The sequence below is a fragment of the Scleropages formosus genome, chromosome 25 (assembly GCF_900964775.1).
Source record: "Scleropages formosus chromosome 25, fSclFor1.1, whole genome shotgun sequence".
NCBI lineage: Eukaryota > Metazoa > Chordata > Actinopteri > Osteoglossiformes > Osteoglossidae > Scleropages > Scleropages formosus.
This window is the reverse complement of record NC_041830.1, coordinates 13,965,814-13,981,913: the sequence shown is the minus strand read 5'-3', so window position 1 is coordinate 13,981,913 and position 16,100 is coordinate 13,965,814. Positions and strand designations below refer to the sequence as shown.

Sequence of the window (16,100 nt, the reverse complement as noted above, 5' to 3'; positions counted from 1 at the left end):
CAGCCATTGAGCACGTCTTCCTAGAGTACCCTGGATGCCAGACATGCTGCTGTACAGAGAGGTTATGGAGATGAACCACCTCCAGCACGTTCTTCGCTGTCCAGCTCCTGTCCCTGACTGATAGGTGCAAATCACCGGAGCTTCCCCACCCTCCACGTCAGGACATCCAACTTCCATCAGCCCCTCTAACCGTTGCATCAAATTTAACTGTTAAATCTGCAATCTCGACAGTCATTTCCTGTTAGGGACAAGAAAAGAGCAAGACACTCATCACGGAAACTGTCTCAATCACTTGGTTTGGTTTGATAAATCAATCGTCGAGTCACGCAGCTCCTCAGCGCATTGACCACTTATGTTGAGTTTCATGAGACAATTACAAACAACTGGTGGGCGTGTTGTGCACTTACATGTAGAACACGACTCGGAGGAGAGCTAACTCAACCACAAAACACCGAACGTTGACTCACGAGCAGTTCTCCCCGAGCAACCAGTTTTTTGTTACAAGGCTCGATTCTCCACACAATGCTGTGATAGTGAAAGCCTGTGGCCGTGCCCTATGCCGACCCCGAGAGAGCGGCGTGTGGCAAATGGCGGCTTTCGCAGAAGCTCTCCGGGGGGTCTGTCCCGCAAAATTAAGGAAACCCGGATGCTGAGGAGCAGGGCTGAATTTTGCACCAGAAACAGTAATAGAGTACACAAATGTAAACCATAAGATGACGGTATGCTGCATTATTATCAGATCGTTCGATATACCCAACGGTACATTTTGAACCCATCTTTACTCCTCCTCAAAGGCAAACATGCCGAGCATTTTTACAGGCCACTGAAAACCTGTAGCGCAGTATAAGCTCACTTTAAAGCTGGAACTTGGAAAAATGACACTGAAACAGTGCAGTAGTGGAAAGAGTCACTTCGTAAGCGAAAACTTGTACTGGAACACCCTTGATCGAGATACTTACCCTGAAATGACACATTAAAAATTACCCAGCTGTATAATTAGGTGAATAATTGCAAGGAGCTTCATGTTCAAACCTGTGACTGTAAGACAACTTGGAGAAAGGCTAAACACGACAAAAATATGAAATGTAATTTATCTAGCCAGGTAATACTTATTTACTACATCAGAATCAGACAGTGGGAAGCACTGCCTTAAAAACAAGGGACTTCACTGACTCTTTCCAACAAAGCAACGTACAGTGTTAACCTACTTATAGTGATTTACCCATTCACTCTGCTGGGTAATTTTTACTGCAGCAATTGAGGGTTAAGTATTTGCTCCAGGACACTGCACACTAGGTGGGATTCGATACCGCAATCTTCGGATGCGAAAGCCACTGTCACCGACGTGCTACGTGTTGGCCCACATTACTGAAACAAATGAACGTTAGCTTTCCACGTGCTCGCAGCCAGTCAGCCGAGACACGGGAGAGCGTGAATGTCACCTAGTGAACAAAGTAAATCGGCTCCGTTAGATCTTGGTACTTTGTGTAATTCCCGCCGTTGCATTCCACGGCCCAGGGATGCCACACCCCAAGAGAACGATACCTTCGACTCGTTTCGGCTTGCAGCGGCTGTTCGGAGGCTCCATCAAGCTGCGAATGCTATGGAGCGGCAACAAGATGGCGAGCTGTGACCCAACACTGCTGAGGGGGACACAACGCGGTATAAACAAGTCAACACAGCAACACAAAGCAGGAATCCTCGACTCGCTCACCCTGCTGACCTCAAGTTTGGCGAAACGCCCTCCAGCCGCCCCTCCCCCCACGGAGTGAAAAACACGGGAGGCGTGTGGGAAACACACGCACTTATTAATGGGTTTTGATGGGGAAAGATAACTAAATTTGGGCTGCAGGAGAACACACTGCGAAAGACACATTCTGCCAGGAGTCATAATAACATAATTCCTGCTTGGCTCCAGACGCTTTCCATCACCGTGTCGAGACGAGGTCCTAATGGACGACAGATGAGCGGGCACGGTTAGGACTGCGTCGCTTTCCCGTAGGCTTCTGGAGACCGTGTCTCTTCACCGCACATATGGTTTTACATGTCATATCTGTGTTTTCCCTGTGCATTTACAGGCCGTATACATGGTCCCCATCTGGTTTTAGAGACCTTATATTGGTTTTCCATGAACACTTTGCGTAACCATGTAGGTTTTTTAAACCATAACCCATATCATCTGGAGAACCAGAAATTCATTTTTGTCCACTCTGGAGGACGCATACTTTTAAGCGTCTCCCCCAAACCTTGCAAGCTACAACACTGAGTCCTAGGCACCTTACTGAGGACAATCCACGCTTTTAAATAACAACATACGTTCGGCAGGCCTTAGACTTCTCAGCTTTGTGGCATCATTGACAACTCCATAGTTATTCATACACCATCTGCAAACAGCTTGCCGCTTTACACAGAAGTAGCGGAACAAGGTGACCAGCGCAGAGGAGCACAGCTAACAGCGCGTGACTCCTGACCTCGGCCTGTGTTAGCTGGCGAGGTCTGCAAGGCGTAGGTGTGAGGCACTACAAAAACCCGGGCCATGTGAAACTAAGCCCACACTCATTCTTCGGCTTGCCCGCCGTTCAGTTTGAGGGACCGAAAAGTGCACCACGTAGCTGACTGCCTTCCATGGCTGATGGCTGTTTACGAATTCCTGCACGAGTTCTCAGCGAGTGGCTCCTGCAGGTTAGGGACAAGTGCAGTGACCTCATGCTGACCCTTCTATCGTCACGTGACCCGAGCCGTGGTCACCGACTGCCACGCAACTCAAGTAAGGGCATGGAAGAGCAGCATAGAAGTCAAGGCTCCGCAGCAGTAGTTTGGGAGAAACGTCCGAGTCGGAGTTTGTGTCATTCAGCTGCTTTTTCCGCAAAATTAGCATTGTCTGTATTTTTCTGGCATACCCTTTTGACGAAGCTGGATATTTTTACCGTGGCAACCGTATTGCACAAATTGTATTTTCTATGAGCTGTAAACCGCTTTGGAGAAAAAAATCTGCTAAATGAATAAATGTAAATGTAACCGACCAAGCATTTACTCAAAAGACACCGCACAGCACATGCTTGGACTTGAACCTGCAAGCTTGCTGGTGCAAAATAACCCTTTGCCTTATTTCTATTCTTCATTTAAATGAATAGAATATGTTTGCGTGCCTCCTGAGTGACTACATGTGCCGCAGCTCTGTGGAGGACACGGGTTTATCAGGATGGTTTCACCGTAGTAAAAGCAGGACGCAAAGTGCGGGAACCTGTGCGGAGCGATGGGCTCCACCCAAGCATGCGGTCCAAGTTATGTTAAACTGGGCAAACCTGCTGCCACACGGAGAACCCCAGCCTCCCAGCACCAAACAGAGGAACGAGCTTCCGTAGGTCACACAGCTCTGTATGTGTGTGTGTAGACCGTGACATCAGTCACCCTTGATGAGTGACCTGATCACCCCCCCACCATACAGCAAAAAACCTGGGCCACTTTCACACAGTGAGTCAACTGTGTTCTAAGAGACATGAGGTGATACGATGGTTGGAGCTGCTATCTTGGAACCCAAAGGTCGCAGGTTTGAATCCCACCTCCGGACGTCATATCCTTGAACAAGGTACTTACTGTAAAGTTACCTAGCTGTATAAATGGGTAGATCACTGTAGGTACAAAAGCACTACAAGTCGCTTTGGAGAAAAGCGTCAGATAAACGAGTAAATTATAAATCCTCTTACACCCTTAATCGAGGTTCTTATCCTAAACTGATACAGTAAATGTTACCCAGACGTATAAATCAAACAACCTTGCACCGTTTAGTGTGCAAACATTAGGCAAATGGACCAATAACAAAGGGTTTATTGAGACTGCAGCCCTAACAGCAAGTGTCACATAACATCCAAATCCATTCAACTTCCTGTGTCCAACACCCAAGGGAAGCTTAAAAAAAGGGGCAAGAAATATAAAATACTAAAATATGGAAAACAAATTAAATCTGCTGGAATTAGTCATCAGGATTCTTAGCAAACTGATATCCAAACAGTTCCTTCCTTTCGGCTGCCAGTGACAACACAGAGGCTCTCAGCCTGTCTTGTTACTGTCACTTGACATATACACACACACACTATGGTGTGTTGAACTGCATCCCATAGTGGCCACCGTACAGTTAACACCGCACAGTCAACACAGCTGTGACAATGACATCACAGTGGGGAAAGGGGGAAGGGAAGAGTGTAAATGAAGGGGTGATCGCTTCCAGCAGTCAATCCCAGCGAATGCCTGCGGCGAGAACCTGCACCGTTACACAACAGGGTAGCTGTGCTGTTTTTGGGTATAAAAAAAAAAAAAAAAAAAAAGACATACTGCAATACCCACCTCGAGACATGGGACTGATACACTGATGAGCTATCAACACATTTTGGATATAATTTTCCAGATGAAAGGAAACTGGACTGAATTCTTTTTTATTTATTATTGTTTCACATTTATTCATTTAGCTGACACTCTTCTTCAAAGCAACTTATAGTGTTAAGCTTTTCATAATTACTTACCCATTTGTGCAGCTGGGTAATTTTACTGGAGCAATTAAGGGTAAGTACATTGCTCAAGAGTATTACAGGTGGAGGTGGGAATCAAACCTGTATCCTTTGGGTCCAAAGGCAGCAGCTCTAACCACAACAGTACCAGCTGTTTCAGTGCCCCAGTACTGTAGTCTTCCCATCTCTCACTCACACACACACCGAAGAGGGACCACCATGTCTCCTTACTGATAGGCCAGTACCACATTTCAGCACTGTCCGTCAGCCAGGACAACCGGCACCTGATGCTGCTGGGCTACGGATGGCTGAGGTCGACTCACTTGATTGGCCGTTGCCGACGGTGATGCTGCATGGGTGCAACAGGAGAACAAGCGTGATACTCAAATTAAACGTCATGCTGCATGTAGAGATTATTTACATGCTGACAGCAACAATGAACAGCAGCTGCAGCTGCGCCCTGTTCCGAGACGTAGGGCCAGGAAGAGCCACAACTTAACTGCAAAGCACCCCCTCATCAGCGGCACACCCGCACGCCGCCCCTCCCCTTTAACTCAGTTCAGCTCACAACCCCGCTATTTAACCCAGCAGCCTGTCTGCGAAACAACCACTTACGGTTCATTTGGCTGTCAAACGGCACTTCAGCCTCCTTTTCGACCGCCGACCGTTATAAGGAAGTATCTTAATTGCTTCCTTTGAGGGCAACAAAGGGTTTGATGCACATAGATGAGAGAGGAGATATCAACCAAGAGCAGCGGGGGCTGCAGCACTTCTCCCGGGCCCCCCCCCGGTCCCCACCTCGCAGCACGGTGGGACAAATTAAGACAATTATGGGATCGCCCAGCAAAATCAGTTGAGTTTACAGTAGAAAATGTACAGTAAGGACAGGAACTCTTGGTCTCGCCGCAAACACTCAGGTGCGAACGCAGAATCTGCGCCATGATGCCAACGCCTTCGCTGCGCGGAAAGAGAGGAATGGGTGGCTTATGGGTAATGGAGCCACTCCCGTGACTCAGCTTCTCAGATTGCTGCCCTGCAGACATTGATGTGGCTGAGATGTAAGATGCGGATGGTGATTTGGACCACCTGACCAGCCACTGACTGGCTTCGCAGAACCACATGTGAAGTTTAACACTTTGGTCCGGTTTCATGAGCTGAACGTTAGAGCTGCCGGTGTGGTGCTCTGCATCTCTGAGCATCTCCTCCTGCACCAGCGGGACCAGAGAGGTGTGCCTGGTGTCTCCTCCTGAACAAGGAGACGAGAGGAGATCCAAACCCTGCCTTCTGGTGTCAACAGTACAGGTCAAATGTGTCTTTCCAAGAGCTAAAAGAGCAGACAAGCCCACGGCACCAACCTTCACGCTGACATGTATTGTATAAAAGGGGGGGAGGAGGCGGTGGTAACAAGAAATCACACTTTTGGCAAAATAAATACATTTACATTTACTCATGTACATATTTCTATGTGCAGCTTCCACACCCAGAATCCATGGAACAGCTGGTAGCATAGTGGTTAGCACTGCTGCTTTTAGACCCCAAGGTTGCAGGTTCAAATCTCTTCTCCCCTTGTAAATTATTCTGGAGAAAAGTGTCAGATAAATTAATAAATTGTATAGTTTCGGGTAACAAATCAATGAGCGTTCAATGAATTTCCTCTCCGAATGGACACAGCAGCTCACCCAAATATTTTTAAAGAACGCCCCCCACACATTATTCTGCACAGATTCCATCTATTAAATACTAAATGCAAGTTATTACTCATAACAGCACAACAGCAGGATGACATCACCCCAAGCCTGACAAGTCCATAATATTTCCCTTTTCGTGAGAAATATCAGAAGCCTTCATTCTCAGAGACACACACACACACTGTTCTGCCAAGAACACTCTTTGAAGTGCACAAGCGCTGATTTTTGACTGGCACAGCACACACTTTTCACACAATCTTGTGTCCAAGACCTGAAGTGTGGGTCCGTTGCCTAAGGGGGTAACAATGCAGTACGGAGGGGTGACGCGGGGCGGGGGGGTCACAGAGTGGTGGCGGCGACTGTTTAGACGGCAATCGAAGCTCAGTACATTCCGCCGGGCAGCCCCTTTTCTCGCATTTCCAGCTAGTGACACAGCACACATCGAAATCCATTAAAAACAAAGACACTCTTAGTGAAATCAGAAGTAGAGCTGGGGGAAACTGCGAGTCCTGCCCCGCTGGTGGACTCCTCGCGCTTCAACTTGCACACATCGCAGAAACCGCCGCAGCTACAATTACTGCGCACGCATTTTTTCCATGTCGACAGTGCGGCCGGCAACACGAAAGTACAGTCTCTAACGAAACGGCGGTTTTGGCGTCTGCAGCCGGGTGGCAAGGTGTTGGGGGGGACGGGGACTCACCGGAGTTTCATTCCACAGATTACTGTCGCGTTTACTGTACAAGTAGCTGTATGAGAACAACCTCTGGAAATAGGGCAGCACTTTGGGCCTGCGGTCGTCGGCCGAGCTGCAGGCGAGTGGAACGGAGGCAACGGAACTGACAGGTCCCGAACACCGTGCCACAGAACGATCGATTTGCTCCGTGGCGAGAGACCAACCCAGCTGAGTGCGTGAACCGCAGAGCGTCAAGGTGAAGGCCTCCATTGAGCCTTGGCTGACAGGTGCCAGCGAAGCTGCCCAGGGGTGGTGTGAGAGCAGTATCATTACACTAGTCGTCAATCAGTGCTGGAAGGACAGTCCAACGTCACAACCAGGTGCCTAGAGCTTTGCTTGACGCCCTCCCACAATTCCATGGGGTTGTCAGGGAAGCGTGCAGATTTGTGGGATAAAGTGGAGACCTGGAAACTCCCCAGCCGGGTGACAGGTGGTGGTTGTCGTGTTTTTCCCCTGCACAGCTCAGCATCCCCTCCACACACAACGTGTGACCTTTCCAACGCAGACCTCTCCCCTGACTCCGGTCCCCCCTTGGCTTTGGCTCTCACCCCAACATCAGGCAGCCTAGTGACACTAGCCGCCTTTTCCTCCATACTCCCTGCTCTTCCTGGTGATCAGCCACGAATCCCCGTCCCACCCAGCGGATTCGGATGGACCCCGCGGTGCACGAACAGAGCGACCGCTCTTTGGGAACAGCAGGTGGCCCTCTGGACAAAGGAAGTTGAGCTTCCTCCAGCCAGGCGAGTCTGCGGGGCATTACCACCACCGGAGTGTGGAAGCGGCGCAGCGTGAGGTGCTGGGGGGAGGGGATGGACTGGACGCGCAGGAAGGTCGCTAGCAGTCGCCCCCATGACACAGTCCACACAATAGGCAGGGTTGAGTGAGCCTGCTTTCATACCCCGGACCAGAAGCGAGCAACCAGAGACGCTCCTCCTTTGATCTGGTTATGTCGCTTTCACAATGAAGTCACCAGCAGCAGCTGACGCACACAGCCGGGACTCAGCGGTTAACACTTCAAATATAAACAACGCGTTTCCTGAAATGCGCAAACAAAACATTTTTTTCGAAAAAAATTCCACCGCGCTCTCAGAGCGTTGATCAGCGGTGACTAAGCAGTCCTCTGTCGTCGTTGAGGCGACAGGCCGACGCAATTCGATGAGAAACACCCGCTCTCCAGCTCGGCCCGTGACACATTTAGGTACCGAAAACGCAAACATGCATCAGCCGTTGTTCAATCACCTCTTTAATATTACTCAGCAGAGTTTTATTTTGATAAATAATGTCGCGCGGCTTGGTTCTGCACCGCAGCGCCGAGCAGCACGGTCAGTTCCCCTCGTCACTGTCCGGTTAGCGAGGCGGCTGACGGGAAGGACGGCGGCCCACTCAGAGGCGGACCAGCACGGGACGCCTTCGCTGTGGAACGCCGCACGGGGAGGCCCACGACAGCCCGGCACGCATTCCGGGGTCTCCGCCAGATCGCCGTTCCACCACCAAAGCCCCCCAATAGAGATGGCAGCACCCGCACAAGGGAAGAGCGGCCAGTGAGGCGTTTTGGTTATCTGAGGGAGTCACTGGTACATCTGCGTGCAAAACGTCGGCCTTATCAGCGTCCAGTTTTGGGGTGGTCCGGAGCAGTCCCCGGGTGGAAAGGTGCAGGGAGTCACGTTCTCACCCGCTGGCCAACTCTCTGCCTACCCAGCACTGTTCCCTGCATTAAATACACACACACACACACACACTCTCTCTGACTGACAGCAGTTCAACAAATCTTGGTTGACATTAACACATTAGCTGCTCTTCATTTTGAAATCTGAACACACTGGTGAGCACCGAAATGCTCAGCGCGGTTCAGCCGATACCTTGGACTGTGGACTCAGCGGCTTCCCTCTTGCTATGTGTAAACAGAGACAGAACGACACAGAGACCGACAGCAGGAGCTGCAGGCAAAAACAGTTTTTCATCGGAGAAGAAGCTGAAACTTCACACCAGTTCTGCAGCATGTTGGTCCTTCCGTTTTAATAAATTATATTTTATAATAATAATAATAACAAATACTATTGTTACTTCACAATAAATATCTTGAATCCATAGTTAATTATGAGAAAATCTGAATTGAATGACGTGTTTTAGTATCTGTAGCGCATATAGTAGCGCTGCCTCCTCACAGCATGTGGGGGGCGCAAGGGGACATGAGTTGGACCCTCATTCAGTCTGTGTGGAATTTGCATGTTCTCTCTGTCTGCGTGGATTTTTTACAGGTGTTCTGGTTTCCTCCCACATTCCAAACACATGCAGTTCAGGTGGACTGACAATGGGAACTGCCTGTCGTGCGTGAACGGGTGAGTGATTGCTCGTGTGCGTGTGTGTGTGTGCAACATGTGGCTACCCTGCGATAGACTGGCATCCCATCCAGGGGATACCCCCCAGCCTTGACCCAGTGCTCCAGGGATAGGCTCCGGATCACTGCAACCGTGCTCAGGATAAGCGGCTGCTGAAATTGGATGGATGGTGGTGCAGCGGTTCTTGCTGGTGTCCGCAGTTCCTAGGAAGTGGTTTCGGACACAGGTTTGATCACATAAATCAAACTGGTGAGTTTACATGTTCTCCTCATGTTCATGTACTAAGACATGTTCCAGGTAGACTGTGACTAAAGAGTCCACAGTGTGTGTACTGCGTGAGTGTGTTACATGCTTTGCTGTGCAGATGGACAAATAACAAAGTACTTTAGTGCAGTGAATCTGTCACTGTGAGTCTGGTAAATACTAACTAATAGTAATATGATGTGGTCCTACAGTATGAAATATCTTCCATGAACAAGGGGACGGTTCATACTGAAGGAAGAGTACCAGTATCTACAGCTACATCTCCCCTCTCTGTTGGGCTACAGCAGGGCCCAGACCTCCTCAGTGGAGCACAGCTCTGTGCCGTCACATGTAGCGCCTGGCTCACGCGCCCCGCCATGTGCTCCTTTCTCCACGCCACAGGTCATGTGATGCGCGCGACACCCGCAATTAGACGGTACGGGCAGACTGCATCGATCCGGGAAATCGATTACCGCTAAGCTGCATGCCCCCACTCCCATCCCGCCACACCAACCACCGCTATTGCTATTCCCCCCGCTGCTCCTGTTCTTCTTGCCCATCACAGCCACTCCACCCCCAACAGCCCCCCTCCGCCCCCCCAGATGCGACTACGTGACACTTGGCATGAAAGCAATCAGAAGGGAGAGAGAAGAGCGACCCTGTCATGCTCCCAGCAGGTGCTAACCCCCACTGCCCCCACCGTGAAATAGAAGCAGAGGTTCATCCAGCATGTGGCATGGGGGGGTGTCTCATGTTTACAAGAACACAAGATCATTAGCAGGGCTTTTCCTTCCTGAATCAACAGTCGTCTAACAGTCACAAACAAAATGACCAATTAGCTCACAACATTATTTAGTAATTTACTGAGAGATTTGCATATTAAGGGGGCGCGGTGGCGCAGGAGGTTTGGTTGGGGCCTGCTTTCGGGTGGATCTGGGGTTCGAGTCTTGCTTGGGGTGCCTTGCAACAGACTGGTGCCCCATCCTGCGTGTGTCCCCTCCAGCCTTGCGCTCTGTGCTGCCAGGTTAGGCTCCAGTTTGCTGTGACCCTGCTTGGGATAAGCAGTTGTAGATATTGTGTGTGTGTATGTTATTTGCATATTAGTCACATATTAGTGATGACTTTCAAGGTGTCATCGGTCTTTCGAATCTCAAGTGCCCTCAGCGTCCTCGAAAAAACCTGACGGTTCCCTAGTTAACACAGCAGTAAAACTGTGTTTCGAAGCGTAACAAACGTTGCTGTGTCTGTAAGACCAGCTTGCTATAGTCCTCCAGTAAAACATTGCGGGGGGGCAGCAGGAGTGTTTAGCACACAGGCCATGTAGCTTCCTCGCTGGAAACACGTGGCGGAGAGTGCAGCACGTGGGCAGCACACCAACCACGCCCTGCTGCAAGTTCAATAATTCAACTGAACTTGACCTGAAATTACCTCCGCCAGCCGCAGGCCCCCCCTTAACTAAATTTATGTGCTAGAGCAGCGGAGTGAATTCCTGTCTTTGTGTTGCCCACCATTTCCTGACTCTGTGTGTGCGTGCATGTGTGTGTGTGTATGTGTGCGCGCGTGTGTCTCACATTGTTCGTCTGCTGTCATCTGCTAAGAAAGCTGTTGCGGTAATCACACACTCGCACAGCGCCGGTGCAAACGAGGACCAAGACATGTCAGGGAGAGTTCGGCGGAAGGTCACGCTTGCAGCAGAGGTGAAAAAGGAGAAAAAAACAGAGTTGTTTCCCAAATTAAGGCAAACTTTGTTAGGGGGTATGCCAAACATAGGCCACACCCCCTTGCTTATGACTGTAACTTTACTCTTCATCCTGTAAAACAGGTCAGTCAGCAGAATTTACAGCCTTCAGGCCTCCAGTGATGTAACTGCTGATGACAACTGTGAACCACGAGCGCAAAAAATTCTGATATGTAACATCAACGTTGGGATTTTCACATATGGTCAGTGGAATCGAAAAGGATGAAGGGCAAGTATGGGGGAGGGGTCATAAGTCACATGACCAAATAAGGCAATGAAAAGACTGGACCATGGCTGTCCCCTCACTTGATCTGCAACTTGCCATTTTTTCACCCAGCGCCACGGACCTCTGCTTTTGTCATAACTGCCACTGTCGCCATTTCATACCGCAGATGATTCGTTCACTCAAAGAACAATCACCCTTTTTAAAGAGCACAGCTACAGTACGTTTTTGTTTTTAATGGAGTCGTTCCAGTAGGTCGCTTCCTTCAAGGGTACGAGAGCGGTGGCCCTCAAAGAGAGCGCTGTCAAACAACCGTGAGGAGGCGAGGGGGAACTAGCAAGGGGAACGGACAGCTGAAGAGGAGCGGCCCTGTGTGCAAAAGTGCGCCTGTCCCTTTAAGAATAAACGCTGACTGGCTGCCCTCAACGCCCCGCTCCTCCACCCTCTGAATCCCGGTGAAAGTAGAAAAGCCACAGCTTCTTATCGGTGTGTTTACAGCCAGCGGTTTGTTGGCCATTAGGCAGGGTCAGGTGGCTGGGGGGGGGGGGTGAGACAGAGAGCGAGACAGAGAAAGAGAAAGAGAGAGAGAGAGAGAGAGAATGCAGCTGGGTACAGAAATAATCTCCACCAAATAAACAAAACTCGCTCTCAAGTCGTCCTCCCTCATTTTCTCCTCCCTGGCTGCTCTCCTGCTCTCTCGCGCCGATAAAACATGCTCCTCTTTCCTGTCTGGAAGTCGGCCGTGTCGCATTTCTCCTAAGTGAGCTCAGGCCGTAGAGAAGCTTGGCGCTTGGTCGGGGTGGTTCCCAACATCGCATATTTAAAGAAATGATAAAGTACAAACTCATTTCACATCAATACTTTGGGAAGAAAAGCCTTTTTTGAAGCATAAAAACAAATGGGGGTCTTGACTGGGACATAATTATGTCTATAAACATCAAGAATAATGTGACTGGAGATGGATGCCCTCTCTTTCCCTCTCACACACACACACACACACACACACACACACACACACACACACACACACAGATCTGCAGCAACCTGGTTCTGTCAATAACAGTGAAGTACAGATAAATTAGCGAAGCGGGATTCCTACCCCCGCAGTGACAGTAAAAGTGACAGTTTTTCTAGTGGGATGCAGAGTCACCACACATGTGAGGGGAGCAGGATGTGTGCATCACGTGGCTGTACACACACAGACACACACTTGCTGCTGGCCACCCCATCCCTGCGAAACACACGTGCTCGGTGTCCTGTTTATTGGGAATCTCCCTCCGTCGCTAATTGCGCTAACTTTCAGGAGGAAGGACCTGAGTCCAAAGCACTGACCGCCAGACCGGGATCAGCCATCCACAAAATGTGAGCCGTTTGAACCCGTCTCCGCAGCCGGCGTTCAAAGTAGCGTTCTCTTGGGATTGTTTTCGGCTCTGCCGTTCATCTCAGACAAAATTTGTTTGTTCCTGAGCCAAGCCTCGCTGCAGACAACCTGGCCAAGACGCCATGTCAGTAGACGTGGTGACCTCCGTGACAGCACCTCAACTTTAGCCCTGGAGGTGCACGTGACGGCTGAACGTCCCCGGAACCGAAGAAAGGTGCACTTTAAACAATCATGTTTCATTGTGCTGAAAGAGTGCTGGTTCTACTCTGCTACTAAAAAAAGAACAACACGGTGTCCTCGTCCCTGCGCAGAAGAGAACCTGGAGGTGTTACGGGTCTCTAGGGGCTGAGATCAGGAGTTCTCGAGCCTTAAGGTGGTTTATCCAGAGCTGTTCTACGTCTCTGTAAACAGATCCCACAGGACCGGAAAACAATGAGGCTGTGAGAACTTCCGGATTCGGTCAAGATCCCAATGACAGAACAAGGACCTTCAGCAAGAGGTCTGTTTCTAGCTGGTTCAAGAACAGGAAGATTCTGCACTCACCCCTCTCCTGAACGAAATAGGCCAGGTAGAGGTCCAGCTCCTTGACGGAGACACTGATGTGGTGTGGCTGTACGCAGAGGATGGGGTTGGTGCACTGGCCAGCTTTGACTAGCCTCTCGCCATCCGTGCTCTCCAACGGTATGCCCTTGAAGAGGATGACCATGACCAGGTCCAGGCGCCACACCTTGTCTGCCTGTCGCAGGCAGTCGATCCTGCGCATCTTGCCCTTCTGGTCAGGGTTGGAGAGCACGCAGCATGGGGGCTTCTTGCCCGTGATGGTTAGCACAAAGTCCTCGCGGCACTCAGGCCGGATGTCCTTGCGCAGCTTGGCCAGCAGCCGTGACGCCCACTTCTGCTTGACCTCGGGCTTCTCGCCCAGCAGCTCATCCTTGACAGCGCGCTCCTCATCCTTGGTCATGCGCTTCTCGTGCTTCTTGAAGTACTTGCGCTTGCGAGCCTGCAGGTTGAACCAGGTGTAGGCGAAGGCGCGAACGTGGGGCAACAGGGCCTCGATGAAGGGATGAAACTCATCCTGCAGAGGAGGAAGAGCAAGGAAGAAGTAAGGGGAAAGGCTACGAGGAAGTCTGCAGATATGGATAACTGTGAACGAGAATATCAATCAATTAACAAAAGTGATCAACAAGGGTGAAAAATCATACCAAACACACTGGGCTAGACTGTACTTCTAGTTTGTCTACAAGAATAGTCGAGCCCAGTCCTGTCCAGTCTTTTGCAGGACATGAGCAACAGCACAAATGTCCTGCCACAAAGCCTCAAGATCGGCAGCCAGGAGGTCAAACATTTAAAGACATTAATTTGCTGTCACTGATCTCCTGTTTCGGTCTCCCTCGCTACGCCGCATACGCAGCGGTTACGTTCAGAAAATGTGAAGAAATGTCATTTATTCCATTAATGAGTGCCATACGATATGCGGCAGGGAAAGAGAATCTCTTTCTCAAAACCAATTGTTAAGGGAATCGTTTCTAGTCGAAACTGGACTGCAGTCTGTCCAATAAGGGTGATCCACGGTGCACTGCACTCTATATAAATCTGCACACATCAAAGGCCATGGATTCAACTCTTAACCCCCAGCCCACAAATTTGACTCTGTGCCTCTGTATTCCTACACTATCATTAAAGAGACAGGCTTCCAGTGAAGAACCAAGCATCTGGCTTTCCATTTGCTCCGGGGGCTGCCGAATTAGTTCGCCGTGAGCTTTTGTGACGGCAATAAATGGTCGGAGGCGCAGTGAGGATTGAGTGAATGCAAAGCCAAGCGCCGGTTGACCTCGGATGGAACGAGGAGTGCTGGGGTGCCTCGCGAACGACGCACCGACCTGCATGGCAGCTCAGCACTTTAACAGCTCTCAGTTGCCCCCCAAACACAGCTGCACATTGCAAACACACAGAGAAACACCCAAACACCCCTACCGCAAACTTGGGCCATGCAATTTATTGTGAGTGAGGAGAACAAGCAATTACTCCACCAAAAAAAAAAAAAAAACTACCAGGTTTACAAAAAAGGAACCCAACAGAAGGGAATGAGTGCTGAAAATACAGCTAATACCGCTGTTTGCCCAATTAACATTTTCAACACTTTTTATGAAAGAGACACACACTTGCTGTGTTCCGTCACTTGTTCCAAGTGATCCTGACTTTTCTTTCACAGCTTTATCAGCTCTCCGGAAAACCAGAATCATACAACGAAACCCTCCGCTGGGTCAAGAAAAAGGAAACAGTTGTTAAAAATATTTTTATGGTTTAAAAAAAAAAAAGGTGCAATATATTTTTCTTTCCAGTTGACTTCATTCTAAAATTAAAAAGTTCAGAATCAGAATCAGCTTCATTGGCCAAGTATACCTGAGTATACAAGGAATTTGTTTCCGGTTTAGACGGTTTAGAGCAAAACTACAGTGCACATTCACACATACAGACTACGTAAGCACATACTGAACTAGACATAGATTAATACAGACATGATTACCAATAATGCAGCAGACAAGAACATAGTATAACGCAGAAAGAACATAAAACCATACAGACATAATACAACTAAATGACCAAGCACAGGAAAAGTACGCGCTGACCTGTATCATAAAGTGACATTATAGTGCAGTGATTGTCAGTTGTTTGCAGAAAATATTGCATGTGGATATGATGTTACTCAAAGATATAAGAAACATATTGCACATGGATATGATATTGCACAAAAGATATAAGGAAACATATTGCACAGATATTGCACAAAAGATGTAAGAACATACTGCACATGGGTGCAATGCTGAACAGGTAGGGTACAGTAGTAGTAAAAAGTCAAATGATGATTGAGGTTATAGGACGGTGTTTAGCATCTTTATGGCTGCCGGGAAAAAAAGCTTTCTTGGTGTCTGGTAGTTCTTGTTTTGATTAGTCTGTATTGCCGGCCCAAGGGAAGTAGGGTAAACAGACAGTGAGCGGGGTGCGAAGGGTCCCCTACAATTTTCTCAGCCCGTTTCCTGACACGGGACACGTACAGGTCAAGTTTTCCATAATTCTGAGGTTCCCGCACGTGCACTTGCTGCTGTGTTGAATCTACGGGTGACGGACACTATGACCGGCCAAAGGACGGAGCCTTGAAGCGACGGTAGAGTCACTGCACGTATTTCCAGATCCTACGCAGGGAGCAACAAACCCGTTTTGGTGAGGAAAACCAGAGATCCGCCCTGGA

General features: G+C 49.3%; 1 protein-coding gene across 6 annotated transcripts in view; it reads right to left on the bottom strand.

The window, feature by feature from the left end:
* Positions 1 to 16,100, bottom strand: part of nfic (nuclear factor I/C) — a 69,665-nt gene that overhangs the window by 32,110 nt on the left and 21,455 nt on the right. For all 6 annotated transcript variants that reach the window (XM_018731198.2, XM_018731200.2, XM_018731197.2 and 3 more), the window contains exon 2: positions 13,394 to 13,925. In XM_018731198.2, coding sequence (XP_018586714.1) covers positions 13,394 to 13,925 — 532 coding nt within the window. The remainder of the gene's footprint in view (positions 1 to 13,393; positions 13,926 to 16,100) is intronic.